The sequence below is a fragment of the Falco naumanni genome, chromosome 2 (assembly GCF_017639655.2).
Source record: "Falco naumanni isolate bFalNau1 chromosome 2, bFalNau1.pat, whole genome shotgun sequence".
Classification (NCBI taxonomy): domain Eukaryota; kingdom Metazoa; phylum Chordata; class Aves; order Falconiformes; family Falconidae; genus Falco; species Falco naumanni.
Genome location: NC_054055.1, coordinates 69,591,919 through 69,604,991, shown reverse-complemented (window position 1 = coordinate 69,604,991; position 13,073 = coordinate 69,591,919). Strand labels below are relative to the sequence as shown.

The 13,073-nt window shown below is 40.0% G+C and overlaps 1 protein-coding gene across 1 annotated transcript in view; it reads left to right on the top strand.

Moving 5' to 3' along the window:
* SLC9A2 (solute carrier family 9 member A2) overlaps window positions 1-13,073 on the top strand; it is a 37,021-nt gene that overhangs the window by 17,841 nt on the left and 6,107 nt on the right. Inside the window, 8 exon segments of the mRNA XM_040584678.1 lie at window positions 662-879; window positions 2,234-2,436; window positions 5,271-5,360; window positions 6,652-6,722; window positions 8,179-8,340; window positions 8,910-9,006; window positions 9,895-10,026; window positions 11,904-11,994. Of these exon segments, the coding sequence (XP_040440612.1) occupies window positions 662-879; window positions 2,234-2,436; window positions 5,271-5,360; window positions 6,652-6,722; window positions 8,179-8,340; window positions 8,910-9,006; window positions 9,895-10,026; window positions 11,904-11,994 (1,064 nt within the window).

Below are 13,073 nucleotides of genomic sequence, written 5' to 3'. Positions count from 1 at the left end.
TCTCGTGCATCAGCGCAGATGCCTGTTTCATTAATTTGTAGGTGCTTTAAATGCACAACAGCACCAGCGTGATTTCTGGTGGTGTTTTTCTCCTGTTCACCCCATGCACAGTCAAAGCAAGTAGTGGCCTAAAGCAGTGGAGGATGACAAATTGTCTATAGCCTTGCTGCTTACTTTGCCTGGAAAGAGGAGCTGACTGCTGTCACTGCCATTGAAGAGGGGGATGATTTGGTGGGACAATTGCTGATGGGAAGGGAGGGAAGCCCTGCCCTGGGACATGCAGTTGCCAGCCCGTCTGATGTCCCTCAGCAGCAACAGAAGCAGCAATCCCTGTTTTCTAGGGCTGCCCCTGGCTCTCCTCAACTCTGCCTCTTTCAAAACACAGAGTCTGAGGTGACCTCTGCACAGATCATGTGGATTTTAGTATGTGACAAAACTCTTCATGTACTGGTCTTCTCAGAAAACTCCCCACTGTGGAAAAAAATTATCTCATGCCCAAAACTGTAGATTCACCAAGTCTATAAATTTGAGATTGGTTATGGAATAAGTTAATCTTTGTATTTTAAAGATGACTGTGGAAAAGTGAATAATATTCTGCAGAAATGAGAGAGGCTAAAAAAACATCAAGCCAATGAAATACAAGTTAATGTTTGCCTTTCAGGATTACAGCTTGTGCCATGACCATGAATAAATATGTGGAGGAAAATGTTTCTCAAAAATCCTATACGACAATAAAATATTTCATGAAGATGCTGAGCAGTGTCAGTGAGACCTTAATCTTCATCTTCATGGGAGTGTCAACAGTTGGGAAGAACCATGAGTGGAACTGGGCCTTCGTTAGCTTCACCCTCCTTTTCTGTTTAATCTGGAGGGCACTGGGTAAGTCTCAGACGATGTGTCAGTATTTTTTGCAAGTGAAACGTTTTTACCTCTTCTCAAGAAGAAAATGCCAAAATTTAGGCAGAGTTCCATCAGCTTGTACAACAGACTTCTTATTTGTAAGGTGTCCTAGATTGCAGGGTCAGCTTCCACCTTCTCCCCAGATGGAACCCCAAACTCTGTTTGGTCCTGATCCTGCCCATCTAAAGTCAGAGGCAGTCCACTTGTTACTCAGAGGACATACATTTGAGCAAACATTTATTTACAAATAAGCACATTTTGCTTAAAAGAATTAGCAGTTATACAACAGCTAAATAGGTCGTGGTTGGTTTTTTTGTTTGTTTTTTTTTTTTTAATTTATGTTTACTAGCTTTGGGATTTTCCCAGTCATTGGCATAAATAGCATCAAACCAGGAAATGCTGCATTTGAAGCATTGTTCAGGTGAAGAAAAAAATCCTATAAGAAACTGCCTGAGCCCTCCTGAGTTTGCACTACTAGCTCTTTCTCTTTTACCTTGAGACCAGTTCAGTCTTGTAGGTCTTAAACCTGCCCCTCGCCCCAGTTTCAGCTGTAATTATTTGGTCCCTCTGTGTGTAAAGGCAGCTCATGATCTGATCTGCCTCTGCACCTCTAGTTCCAGCTCCCAAGTTTTCCCTCCCAGTGCAGAAATCTGGACTATTTTCCCTCCTGCTCCTGAAACCCCACAATTAATACCTTATGCTGAAAAGCAGCCAGGCAGCCTGCCTGCCCCCCAGCTCCTGGCCCCCATGCTTGCTCTCTTCATCTGCCTTTATACCTTTACTCTGGTGCATCATGTCCCTGGAGCCTTTGGCTTTGGTACATCAGCATGCACTGGCATCTTCTCCCTCCGTCCCCAGTCCTGCATCCTTCCTGTCTGTGCAGGTGAAATTGAGTGAATAGGAGTTTGCAGGGTTCAAAGCACAGACCAACAGAGGTGACAAGCCAAAGTATTCAAAAGCATCTCAAAACCTATTAAAAAAATAATTAGGAGTCTTGGTGTACACTGACACAGAGAATTATTGCTGTTCCAGCAGTGCAGAGTCTAGAAGATAGCTGTCATGTGGAGATCAGTTAGCTGCTTCAAGTCCTAAATCCAGCTGACCTGAGGTAGTTAGCTCACTAAGTATCTTTCAGATGCTGCTGCTTAGGCATTTTAATTTTTTCTTCTATGATGTTTTCAAGCTGCTAAGTAACATTTCATTTCTTCAATGACATATAGGTAAAAGGCAAATAGAAATGTTTTAAAACAATTATTAACATTGTGAGGGATTTCTGTGTAATTTAGTTTCCCTCTTTTTCCCTCCTGCTTGTATTTCTGTTTTTCTCCCTCAGGTGTTTTTGTTCTGACTCAGATCATTAATGTTTTCCGGACAATTCCTCTCACTTTTAAGGACCAATTTATTATTGCCTATGGAGGCCTTCGAGGAGCTATTTGTTTTTCACTTGTATTTCTGCTTCCTCCTGCTGTGTTTCCCAGGAAGAAATTGTTCATCACTGCTGTTATCGTGGTGATATTCTTTACCGTTTTCATTCAGGTAATGCTTTTCTTCTTCTGTATGACTTCTGTCTCAGACAGGTTGTAAATAAGCAGTGGGTAGAAAAACAAATGTCCTAACTTTACTGGAAGGATCATACTTGAAGGTTCACGGTCATACTTTAAAAAGAAAAATGCTATGCAGGCCACAGACAGGTAGCAAAACTATGCCAGATATTAAGTACTTATGCTAACATATAAGTAGTATTAAGCATTTAAGACCTAGTGAGCCTGGAGCAGAGATAAAAGATAATCTGTGTACAGCCCTAGCACTAATTCCTTGCTAGAATATTTGAAGCTGTGCATTTACTCAGGAGTTTGGTGTTGGATTCGGTGCACAGTGAGCAGGGGATGGAAGGCACGGAGGGCACCGAGAGGTGAACTGAAGTGTTTGAGTCTGGGTGTTAGGCAGTGATGTTGCAAACCAGTTGGACATCCATCCGAAAGCAGCAGCTCTGTGGAAGAACGTGAAGAACTTGTCTCTGGTGTCAATCTGGCCATGGAGGCCTGGTCAAGAGTGACCAAGAGAGAGGAAAGTGACTAAACCCAGCAGAACGTAGAGGAGGCTAAGCCCCTCAAATAAACATGTCACTCTACTCATTATCCAGAGCGGTGAGAGGTGTGAGAGGCTAGTATGTGGAATTTCAGGTCTGTGGGAAAAAATATATTTTTTTAGCCTGCCTTTTACATGGATAAAGGTGCCATGGGAAGCAGCAAGTATCTGTGCTTGTGCTTGGGAAAGAGGTGGCTGGAGCAGCTGGAGGTCAGCTAGTTGACCTTAGCATGTAAGCTGTGAGATTTTGAGGGATAGAATCATTTAAAATTTGGAAGTAAATGAAATGTGTTATGAAATGCAACATGGTTTACCAAAGGGAAACCTGGTATCATTCTTTGATAAAGAAATTTATTTTCTAGAGTAATCTCATCTAACTGGACTATTGTAAAATCTTTGGGGGAGAGGGCTATGTAGGAGATTGTTAGCTTAATTATTTGTTAAACTGAGGTTTAGATTGACATTAGGACGATTGTAAAGTGAATGAGGAAGGAGCTGACAGTTTCTCCTATAAATGGAAATAGAAGCATATGGTCCTTTGCGTCAGAAAGAACCTCTTGGGGGTGTCTAGTCCAACCCCATGCCCAAAGCAAGGCCACCTTCAAAGGTAGATCTTGTTGCTGAGGGCCATGTCAAGTTAAGTTCTGAATATCTCTGGGTGGAGATTCCCCAGCCTCTCTGGGCATCTGCTCTGGTGTTCAACCACCCTGGTCAGATAAAAGGCTGAAAAGGTTTTATAAATGGAATTCCTCAAGGATGGTTTCTAGGAATGGTTTTGTTTAATATTCTCATTATTGACCATGGCACATAAACGTAGCAGTCTTTTGTTGCTGGCATTTCTTGATGACAGAGTTTGGAAGGTGTTCTCAGAGCGACAGGGAGATGTGGTATCATGTAGAAAGAATAGAATAACTGAGGGCCAATATGATAGAAACAGAATGAAATTTATCAGTAATAAGTGCAAATGTGTTCTTGCTAGAACTTTTTTACTAGGGGTTTCTCTTATGAAATGAGAACCTTTTGTTTGCAAAAAAAAAAAAAAAAATAGAAAGTGAAAAAGACACAGGTGTACTAGTTGATAACAGGGTAGATTTTAAGCCACCAGTACAGTGGATACAGAAGAAAGGCAAATCTGATCTTAAGATGTACTGAGACAGGTATTTCCGTCAGAGGATAGTGTCGTGTTCTAGAGTGATCATGGGACTGGTAAGCCTGTCGTGTGAAAGGAGACCAGGATGCCTTGGCGTTAGCAAAATGAAGGAGGAGAAGGAATATAATTACTGTTTATATGAGGGAGTGAACACCAGAGAGGAGAAGGAGGAACACTGTTTAAACTAAAAAGACAAATGCTGGCACAAGAACAAAGTGGTACAAAGTGACCATGATGCAATTAAGAAGCAGCTTTCTAATTATTAGAACAATGAGGTTCAGGATGAGTGTTCCAGTATGAGCAATGGGGCAAAGAAACCTAACTGCTTTTAAGATAAAGCTCGATTCATTTATGAAAAGAAATATGTAACCTGATTATTCTGGGATAGTAGGGACTGATCTCAACACCATCAGAGATACATTCCTCTCCCATGTGTCAGTGCACCTATACAAATAAACAAATTATGTCAATTCTTCCACAAATACTTGTTCAAAACCATTGTATCATTCTGGGATAGCCAAAACGTTTTGTTCTTTCTCTCAGAATAATCAGGCAAGGACACAAAAAGTCTTAGTGTCATGGCCTTGAATAGCAATTTTAATGTTATTGTTGACGGATCTTTGAGTACCTGTTTTGGAAGTAATCACTAAAAGACAGGACTTTATATGTTTACTTTGGAATGATGGGGGTTGTTTATTAATTCAGAAAACAAGTGAGGGTTTTTCTAATGCATAACAGAATTGAAAAAAAAGTTTTAAAAAACTATGGATAGGGTAAGTGACATAGTCCTGATGGTGTTGGTCAGGGTGCCCCTCTTGGAACTCTTAGCTCTAGGGAGCCCCTTCCTCCCTTCTGTTGCATTAGTGGAGTTTGTCTGCTGACAAGGACTTCATAGCTAAGTGGAACACCTGCTAATCACAAGAGTGAATTAATTCACTATTATAATTATTGTGTCAGGCTGGATTTTGGGGTTAGGAAGGTGAAAGGGTATCCAGAGCTAAAAAAGTATTCACTGCCATTTTCAGGTCTGACAGAGATGGAGAAGACTTAAAGGCTTTGTTTTTTCTTTACATTCATGGGGAAAAAAGATCCCAACCCATAACTCTTTGCCTTTTTTTTTTCCTCTTCACAGGGAATAACAATTCGTCCACTGGTGGAGTTTCTTGATGTCAAAAGGTCAAATAAAAAGCAGCCTGCTGTCAGTGAAGAAATTTATAACAGGGTATGTGGCAGCTTCAGTGTCGTAAAAGAAACCTTCATATAGGTTAAACTCCTAGTGGCTTTCAGTAAGACAAGGGTTCAGTGTACAGTGTTACAGAGAGGGACACACTCTTAGATTTCTTTTCAATAGCTGTTATAAGCACAATAACTGTAAAGCTTATATTTATCCTTTGGCAATTACCAAAATTAGCATTAATATATACCATTATTTTGAAAACTTCATTTTCTTAATTGTTCACTTCTTGAGGTAGGTTAACTTTCTGTAGTTTGCTTAACATATGAGATACATGTTATTTTAGAACTTGACTACATTAGGAAATGTTTGCCAATTTAATCGCATTACATTTCATTTGAGTTAATCAAACAAATGCAAACTCCTCCTAAACACACTCTTAAACTTACTTAACTCTCACATCATCAGCCTCTTTATGGGTTTGTATTTGGTACATGTGTGTCTCCAATTATTGCAGTTTATTAGCCATGCATATTCTTGAATGTATTTCTCCTTGCAGCATACCTGTGGCAGGTGGTTTGAAATTCCAAAAATGAGGAATAATAAGGACCAAATTCAGCAAAGAATTCAGTCTAGGCATCTAAAAGTCCATCCTTTTAGAGCTGAACGTTTGGACATACCAGGATTTCCCCCTGAGTTTGAGAGACCCCTACTATGGTGTTTGAATCAAGAGCAAATGAGCTGCCTCTGGGGATCAAGTGAGATCTTAGGTGGACTTATTCACTCTTTCATAATTCATAATAGGCTGAGAGAGAGTGTGTTTCTAATATTAGGTGATCAGGATGCTTTAAGGTGAGACTAGACCACAGTTGTCTAATGTAGGAACTCTGGACCTGATGCTAGGTATCTCAGCTCTATTCTGTGCATCCTGAGGTGCAGACGTGGGGAGCCCACTCAGGCTCGCTCCTCCACAAAGTCATACCTGGTTCACTGTCAGGCGTGGAGAAATCCCAGGCATAGCCTGGAGTGGTTAGGGAACTTAAAAGAAGTGAAAATATGGGAAAAACCTTCAGATTCAGGTAGGAGCTGAGTAAGGTTGACATTGAGGAAATTAGCAACTAATTTCTGTCCTTTTGGGACTGTGAGCTAAGTAAGCTCCAGGGGAACAAAAAAAGAGTCCATCTTTGAGTTTGGTTAGGTTGCATTTAGTTAAACTGAAGCATCATCCTGAATTCTGACCAGGCATTTCTGTTTTGAAGTAAGTTAGAAACTAATAATTTCTGAGGGCAAGCCAAGTGATGTCTATAAGTTTATGTAATGAACCAACATTTCCCTTTAGTTCTTTGACCACGTGAAGACTGGAATTGAAGATGTGTGTGGACACTGGGGTCACAACTTTTGGAGAGATAAGTAAGAATGAAATTTAAAACTCATTGACATACAGGAGAGGCTGAACTGGCTCAGCAGCAGCAAGTGAAGGCTGTTGGGCATCAGATTTCATTTTCAGCATTTTATTCTTGAAAGCGGATGTTTGTTTTTAGAACATGTGGGTTACAAAGGAAAAGCAGCAAAACAATGTCTTCTTACTAAACCACAAGCATGTAGAACAAAATCTCCAACTGGGAAGAAAGGCAGCCCTCTGATCCCAGGGTAAAGCGTGGTACCTTCTGAGAGTGTGTGTCCTCCCTGTTTCTGACTGTTTCAGAGCATTTCCTGTATGTCTGCCGAGCCTTTCATCCCATCCGGCTTTCTTCCTGCAAATTGTATGTCTCTGCGGTGCTAAGTGAGGGGTTAGTTCCCTGTTTGATGGGAAACATACAAAAGCTTTGGGACTTTCTCTAGAAAGATCAAGGCACAGCTGTCATGAGGTGCCTGTGAGATCCTAATGGCAGGCAGCTCCACAGTTCTTGATTGTTTAAGGCTTTAGTATCAGTTAAAAAGATTATCACCAGCAATATCTGAATAATTCATGTTTTCACTTTAGCTGCTGAGTCATCATCATTGGTTTGGATCTAACTCCTGTTTCTCAGCAGCACACTCTTTTACACCCAAAACCTGTAGACCCAAAGCATGGGCATTGCTCACCCACCTCCTAGGCACTGCTCCAACAAGAATTTCAGTGTTTTATACAAAGAGGAATAACACCAGCAGGAAGGGCTGAGAAGAGCCCTCTCCAAATGACTTTGAGGGCAACGCAGTGAGGACACTCTCCTGACAGATGCGTGACATGGGTACGGCTTTACTCAGCCTGGTTCTCCTCTAGTCTGTGAGGTCTTTAACAGATTACAGAGCAAAGGAGGGTCCCACCTCTTCATGACCTTCAGACTCAAATTCAAGAATAATTTCAGAATGGCCAGAGGGCAAAATATTTTCTGACAAACAAATTCACTCCAGCTGTAATCAATATTTTTTCACTAAGCATCCAAGAGGGTTGCAGTTGCTTTAGAGGAAGGGGGAACTTGCAAAGTTTTACAAAAGCAGGCTAAAATTTCAAAGAAAAAGCAGTCGGTGCAAATTTAGACCTTTTATTTGTTATTACAGTAAATATTTGATGTTCTCTTTGTCTTGATGAAAATGGAGAATTAAAAATAATATTGTCTAATAACACAGAATACCTAAAAGTTAAAGGTTGCTGCTGGAGAGACTGTCCATTAACTTCTTAATGAAAACATACGTTAAGACTGTCTATATGAAGCAAAGATGATCTTGACCCTTTTTAATGTTACTCACCAGTAGGCTGTTAATATGAACAGACACATTCCCAGGCAATAAACTCCTTCACAATTGCCTTAGCTACAGTATATTGGCTTTTCTTAACTATGCACAGTAAAAATTAACTGGTTGGGTTGGTTTACCTCATGTACAGGTTTAAAAAGTTTGACAATAAATACCTGCGAAGACTTCTAATCCGGGAGAACCAGCCCAAATCCAGCATTGTTTCTTTATACAAGAAGCTGGAAATCAAACATGCCATTGAGATGGCAGAGAGCGGAATGATAAGCAAGGTCCCATCGTCGGTATCACTCAGGTAAGCAAGTGATGCCAGCGTGGATGCACGTTGCGGCTGGGTCACGTCGTTTATTTCACAGCCCAGTCTGCAGGCAGCATAAGTGCTTTGACCTAGGACACTCTGTGTCCAACTGTCACCTGAACAGTAAGTGAATACAAAACGGGAGCTTTTTGTCTGCAGCTCACACATGAAGTGCTCGGTGAGCTGTGTTCGGCAGCTGCTCAAGGGAACGTTGATTTGCCATGTAGAGCAGAGCTGGATTTGAACCAGTGCCTGCCCATCTGCTGTGAATAGCTATAAGGGAAGCCTGAGGGGCATTTTGAAAAATACCTTAAGCAAATTTAAAGTTTAATGTAATTTATATCAAATTTTGGAGACTGAGATTTAAGCCTTACCACTGACTCAAATGAGATCAAGATTTCATTCCTACATGCTGTTTTCACCTGTTCATCAGTTCTTTTGAAATGTTGTTTCCAACTGTAACAAAGGAAGTAATCCAAATGTAATTCCCAGTCGTAAAAATAAAAATATTCTTCCTCTCTCTCTCTCTCTCTCTTTTCTCTTTTCCTTTTTTTATCCTGCCACAGTGAATATCATGAAGGAAAGATAAAGCCACTTTCTCCCACTGAAATGGAAAATATGCGGGAAATATTAACAAAGAATCTCTATCAAATACGACACCGAGTAAGGATGAAGTTTTGTGTACTTAAATACCTTACTACTCTTCAAATATATTGATTACCTTCCTAACATATCTTGGGGCTAGTACGTCTGCTGTACCAGCGCATAATGATTAATGCTGTTACTTACTTCTGTTACCTATGAGTCCATGTCCTATCATATGTACAGCAACATATTCATACTCCTTTATGCAAACAGCTTACTTGATATTATATTATTGATAAAGCTTAATGGCTTTGTCATATTACCTGCAATATACTTACATTATTTAAAAAGGATCACAGGGCATAAATCCAACCCAACACTGTCCACTTGAATCAGTATTTTGCTCGCTTCCTGATATAGGATTAGATTTCCCATTTGCCTCCAGTTGTGAAGTTGTTTGCATTAAGAGCAGAGGTGATGAGCTGGAAAAACTGTGAAATAAAAGCAAAAGGACATTTCACATTTACCCTCCTGTGGCTAAGTAGTTTGAATGCCTGAGCCCTTGGAAAACATTCAAAAGTGGAGCAAGCTTCAGCTTGCTGGAGGTAAAAATGACCTCCCCATAGGTGACTCATCTTATCGCTTTCCAGCGTGCATCTTCTGTTGACATATCAACTGAGCTAGTGCAACGTAGGGGTAAACACTGTATTAAGCCAGCATTTTTCAATTACTTTTTCATTATAAATATCAGCAGGTTAAAAAAACCCAAACAAAACAGGTGCTTGTGAAGCAGATGACTAAAAAAATGCTGGCATAATTACTGTTCTTGTTCTTAATCATCTGCAATATGATTTTGTTGACAAGGATTTATGATACTTATTAAAACATTAAAGCAAAAAGCCTGTTTTGCATTGTGCATATAGATATTATGCTTTTCAGAATGTGACCAATGTTTTTATATTTCAGACAATGTCATATAACCGTCATAGCCTGGCTGCAGATGCAAATGAAAAGCAGGCCAAAGAAATTCTGATCCGTCGCCGGCACAGCCTTAGGGAGAGCCTGAGGAAAACAAACAGCCTGTCAAGAGAAAGACCGGTACTTGCATCTGGTTGTTTTACAGAAAGCAGTTATTTGTAGCTAAATGTCATGCAGAAAAAAATCTTCTGAAATGCAGAAAAAATTAAACCCTGAATTTGGAAGACAACTGCACATATAATGTCACACTCACACCTTGAATTGCCCCTTAGTTTGTGTTGACCCTTTCAGGAAAGCTTCAGGCTTGTAGAATGTGCTATGGGAGTGGAATCTGCTGCCATAATTTTATCTCAGAGGAGCTGAACAGGCTCTGTACACAGTGTACTTCTAAGGGATAGTCAGTATTCTCTACTAGTATTTTGATTAAGTGTGGATGGTCAAGGTCAAAAATAAATTTGAGGTAGTCAAACTACTTACAGTATGCTCCAAAATACGGGAAAGAGAACTTTTAATTGAGTCAGTGAGATCTTAATTTGAAAAATGTTGTGGGCTCTTTAGTATTCATAAAATGTAGTCAGGACTTTAGGTTTTGACACAGAACAGCAAAACCCCTTCTGCCTACAAGAAATGTTGTGGCATGACAGTATTTGGCTTTCTGAGGCAATCCTGCAATACCTTCACTGCAGACTTCAGACCGTATCTGAATGGAGCACACTGATTCAGCAGGGAAGCTGATCCCCCAAACCATCTTCTCATTTTAGGTATCAGGGAAATTAACCATCCTATAAATATGTATCTCCACGTTACAGGAATACTTAATGACTGTTGTCTTCATTGATACAGTCGTTCTTCAGCAGCTGAGGCTGGAACGATGTCTCCAATAAATGCTATATCTCATTTGTGGTCATTACCGTGGCTACTGTGGTGTTAATAATGACAATAAGTCTGTCCATGAATGATCTTTTCCCTCTCAACCAGTTATATATGTTGTCTTTGTCATACAAATAAATTATTTACTAGGTGGGATAATGAAGAGGCTCAGCAGGACTGAGACATTTTTAGGGCAGGGAGAGAAACAGGGTGTCTGACAGCTTTTTAAAATGCACAGGTTGTAATTTTAAAAGTCATTATCCTTGGATAAATCCACCACAAAGCACAGTGGTCCTGAGCATTCAAAGAGGGAAAATCTCTCATGGAAAATAAATTTCCTTTCAGGTTCCCTTTGAGTGTGCAACAGTGAATGGTACAAGTAGAGGAGAGCTGGTAGACTGTAAAGGTTTTAAAAAAATCTTTCTAATAAATGTAAGAAAGGATGCCCTTGAGAAACTTTGAATTTATAAAAAAAGCAACTTGTCGGGGAAAGTACCTCTCATGTTCCAGGAAGTATGAGCTGCGCACTGCACTGCTCCCAGGGCCTTTAGAGCTTAGTCTTGGGAAAACAAGGATTTTATGCCCTGAACGGGTAAATGATCACGCTGGTGCCTAACTTCCCCATCAGCTTCAGCGTGACTAGTCAACTGTATAGTCATTTATATGTATAAAGCACTTGCAGGATCAGAATACAGATTAGTTCTTGTGCCCAAGCTTCAGTCTCAACCTAATTTTTACAGCTCACTAATAAAAAGTTTCAAACTGGGGTTGCATGAAGTAGTGCCACTTGCAGTGTTTGCCTTCCTTAGGACAACTGGTACAGGTAAGGCTGAGGTTAGAAAGCATACATCTATTAACTTTGATCTCAGAGGGCATATCACTAGTCTTTCCTTCGATTAAGCTGCTTGAGATTACTCAGTCTTTATCTTAGTTAGCAGAGTCCTCAACCAGCAATCAACATTAACTTCAGTGGGTAGTAAAAGATCACATATTAGCTAATCCCAAACTACTCTCCAGCCCTTTAGCTACATGAACCCATTCAGGCTTCAGTCATGTATCTTAAAATGCATTATGCAGGTACTTCAGTCTGCGATAACTTAACATTTCTTATAATTCTTTGCACACAGGCTGCTGCAAATACAAAAAGATTCCTTTCACTTCCTAAAAACACAAAACTCCCAGAGAAACTACGAGTGAGAAATAAAACATCTTCCAGAGGTAATGAAAAATTTTCTGCTGTTTCTTACTGTGCTGCAGTCATTTTACCTACATAGAAGAAAAGTTTTTCCCGGAATGATGTAAATAAATCAGCATATTAATTTTGAAACAAACATTGTTTTATGTGCACATGCTTTCACTCTAGAGTTAATACCCTCACAGCATATTTGTAGGTGTCGGATATTTAGCAGGGGTCTTGGAGCATTAAAAGCAATGAGTCCTAAAGCAGGTATTTGAGGTGGGGAAATGCCCCGGGAAGCAGAGTCTTGGGCTTTCTCAGTTCAAATGCCTTGTGCCCTCCAGCACATCTCCTGTGAGCAAGCAGCAGCCTGAAACACTTTTGCACCAGAAACACTGCCATGGTTCATTTGACTTGTCTTTCTTCCATAATGCCCAGATCTCCCTCTTGGATTATGAGCCCATTTGTTTTCTTTTCTTGGGGTCAGGGTAGAGGACACTGCTCTGAGAACTTAACCAGGAGAATGAGGACATGAGGTCTGGTTTACAGTTATCATGAAGAACTTCTCAAAATACTGTGGTTTACAACCAAAATGTCTTTTTTTTTTTTTTTTTTTTTTTTCCTGCCTGAACTCCCAAATGTTCTATATTGGAGTTCTTGAATTCTAACAACAAAATAAAAAAAACTGGAGAAAGACAACCACTTGATGTAAAAACTTTGCCCAGTTCTGGATATTACTTTTGATTATTTATTACTGGTTGCATTACCATGCTTATACCATGCTCAGGAGCATTTCTTTTCATGACAAGCAACCATGAAGATCTCTTGCTGAGAAGATTAAATAACTGCACAGTCACTAAAACATCCTGATCCCCACCCCAATTAGCTTCCCACCCTTCCAAATTAATTTAGCAATAGACCATGTTTTTGTCTGTTAATAATTACATCTTTGTTCCTCTGAATGTAGGATGTCTCTTACTCTGTAGTTATGTCTGCAGAGGTCACCTACTGTCACCTAGAATTAAAGAGGAAATGTGCCTCCAGATGATTCAATTGTCAAAAAATATATTGTTTGACATATTTAGGGGGGGGGAAAGCTTGCAAACACAGTCTGATGAAG